General features: G+C 49.3%; 1 protein-coding gene across 1 annotated transcript in view; it reads right to left on the bottom strand.

Annotated features, from left to right (window-relative positions):
- The window catches only part of LOC103207648 (serine/threonine-protein kinase DCLK1), an 83,360-nt gene that overhangs the window by 38,976 nt on the left and 42,516 nt on the right, over nucleotides 1-1,868 (bottom strand). Inside the window, exon 8 of the mRNA XM_007953295.1 lies at nucleotides 770-903. Coding sequence (XP_007951486.1) covers nucleotides 770-903 — 134 coding nt within the window. The remainder of the gene's footprint in view (nucleotides 1-769; nucleotides 904-1,868) is intronic.

Below are 1,868 nucleotides of genomic sequence, written 5' to 3'. Positions count from 1 at the left end.
TGGTTTGGGCTTTGCTTCTGTGAAGATTGACAGCCTAGGAGACCCTGTGGGCAGTTCCACTCTGTCCTCTAGGGACGCTGTGGGTCAGAATTGACTCCACAGCAGTGGGTGTGGTTTTTTGGTTTATGCCTAGGTTCATATCAAAATAAGGCAAAGCAAACCATTTCAGGTCAGGGTCCCATGACTCAGCTGCATGGCCACAGAAGCTGGACAGTCAGTATGACGCTGTCCTCTCTTCCCACCTACGTCTAGGGTGGGGGGTCTGCGTTTATCTGGTTCTGCTCACAGGAACCAGTAAGTTCTCAGCGGGCCTCAGACATCTAAGGGCAGTTGTGTTCCCGCCACAGAAAACTCAGCAGGTCTCCCAGAGAACCCGTAATGGGAGGCGGAACGGGGAACAAGGGTGCCCAAGAGCCATCGCCGCAAACAATAGTGTCTGCTGCTTGAGTCTCCAGGAGTGACTTAACGACCACCACCACACGCTGCCTTGTTCATTGGGACGTTTGCACTCTGGGTTAATAACCACTCTCTCGTCCTTAACAAAGGCCAAATGGAAGTCTTAAACAAGACGGCAGTAATTGGAACTTGATTGGAAAAACAGAGAAAATGGCTCAACTGTACAAGTTTAACAGAGAGCGAGAGAGCACGCTACGTGACAGCTAATTCTGTCTGGGTGAGGCGAGTGGAACGATTCCTGCGCTTAGCTAGTGGGCTGGCTGTTTTCTGAAGATAACGCTGAACATAAATGGACGTTAAGAGACACACTTACCCAGTTTCAGCAATGATTTCTGGTGCCACGTATGTTGGGGTGCCACAGACCGTGTACAGGGGACCGTCCACAATGGTCGCCAGCCCAAAGTCACCCAGCTTCAGTGACTTGCTGCCATCCTGGTGCTCGTAGACCTGAAACACATGGGACATGGACCACTGGCTTTAAGCCAAGCACTTAGCACAAGATTATTTCAGAAATAATACCGTGCTGTTTGCCAGGAAGGTTGGCACAGCAGTTTTTACACAAGCTTCTACACAAGCTGTTCAGTGACGCTGGTCACATTCTCCACAGGGTGTGAAGCTCTCACGGTCTCCATTCTGGTTGTTTGGTTTCCATTCATCTAGTCTCCCTGTCCCCTTACCTCCTCACCTTTGTTTTAAAACAAGTCATTGTTGACCGCTTGGTCAAAAGCTTTCCTGAAGAAATGGGGGGAATTAAGTGTGAGCCTAATGAATTTTTAACATAAAGTAAAAAAACAAAAAATCAAAATCATTCAGTGGTATACAAAGATTTACATCCTCCTTTGTGGTTGGTGTTAGGGGTGGTGAAGCTGAGTTCGACTTACAGTGACTTCATGTGACAAAGTAAAACTGTCTGCTCCTGTGAAGATGAAAGCCTGGGAAACCCTGTGGGACAGCTCTAGTCCGTCACCAGCTCCAGTCTGCCACATGGGGGCGTGCTGAGTTGGAATCCACTCACAGAATCCAACAAGAACATTCCTCATGGGAACAGGTCACCCGGTTCTCCTCCCAAGGAGCCACTGGGTGGGTCTGAACTGCCCACCTTTTGGTTGTTACCCCAGCACACAACTGTTGAGCCATCGGGCCCCTTCCTCAGAATGGTGCAAAGTGGACCAAGCTCAACTACCAGCAAGTGGTGATTTGCTGAATAAATTACGGCACCTTCATGCTGTATGACCATCGAAACGGGGATGTGTATCTGCACTTGTTGAAATATGTTATAGTTGGGACATGAGATCAGCACACTGCTGTCAAGTTGATTCTGACCCACAGCGCCCCTAGAGGACAGAGTGGAACTGCCCACAGGGTCTCCAAGGCTGTCAATCTTCACAGAAGCAAAGCCCAAACCACACCCA

This window comes from Orycteropus afer, unplaced genomic scaffold, assembly GCF_000298275.1.
Source record: "Orycteropus afer afer isolate SDZICR_OR568_19922 unplaced genomic scaffold, OryAfe1.0 scaffold00384, whole genome shotgun sequence".
Classification (NCBI taxonomy): domain Eukaryota; kingdom Metazoa; phylum Chordata; class Mammalia; order Tubulidentata; family Orycteropodidae; genus Orycteropus; species Orycteropus afer.
The sequence above is the reverse complement of the archived record's forward strand: the minus strand, read 5'-3'. Positions and strand labels throughout refer to the sequence as shown.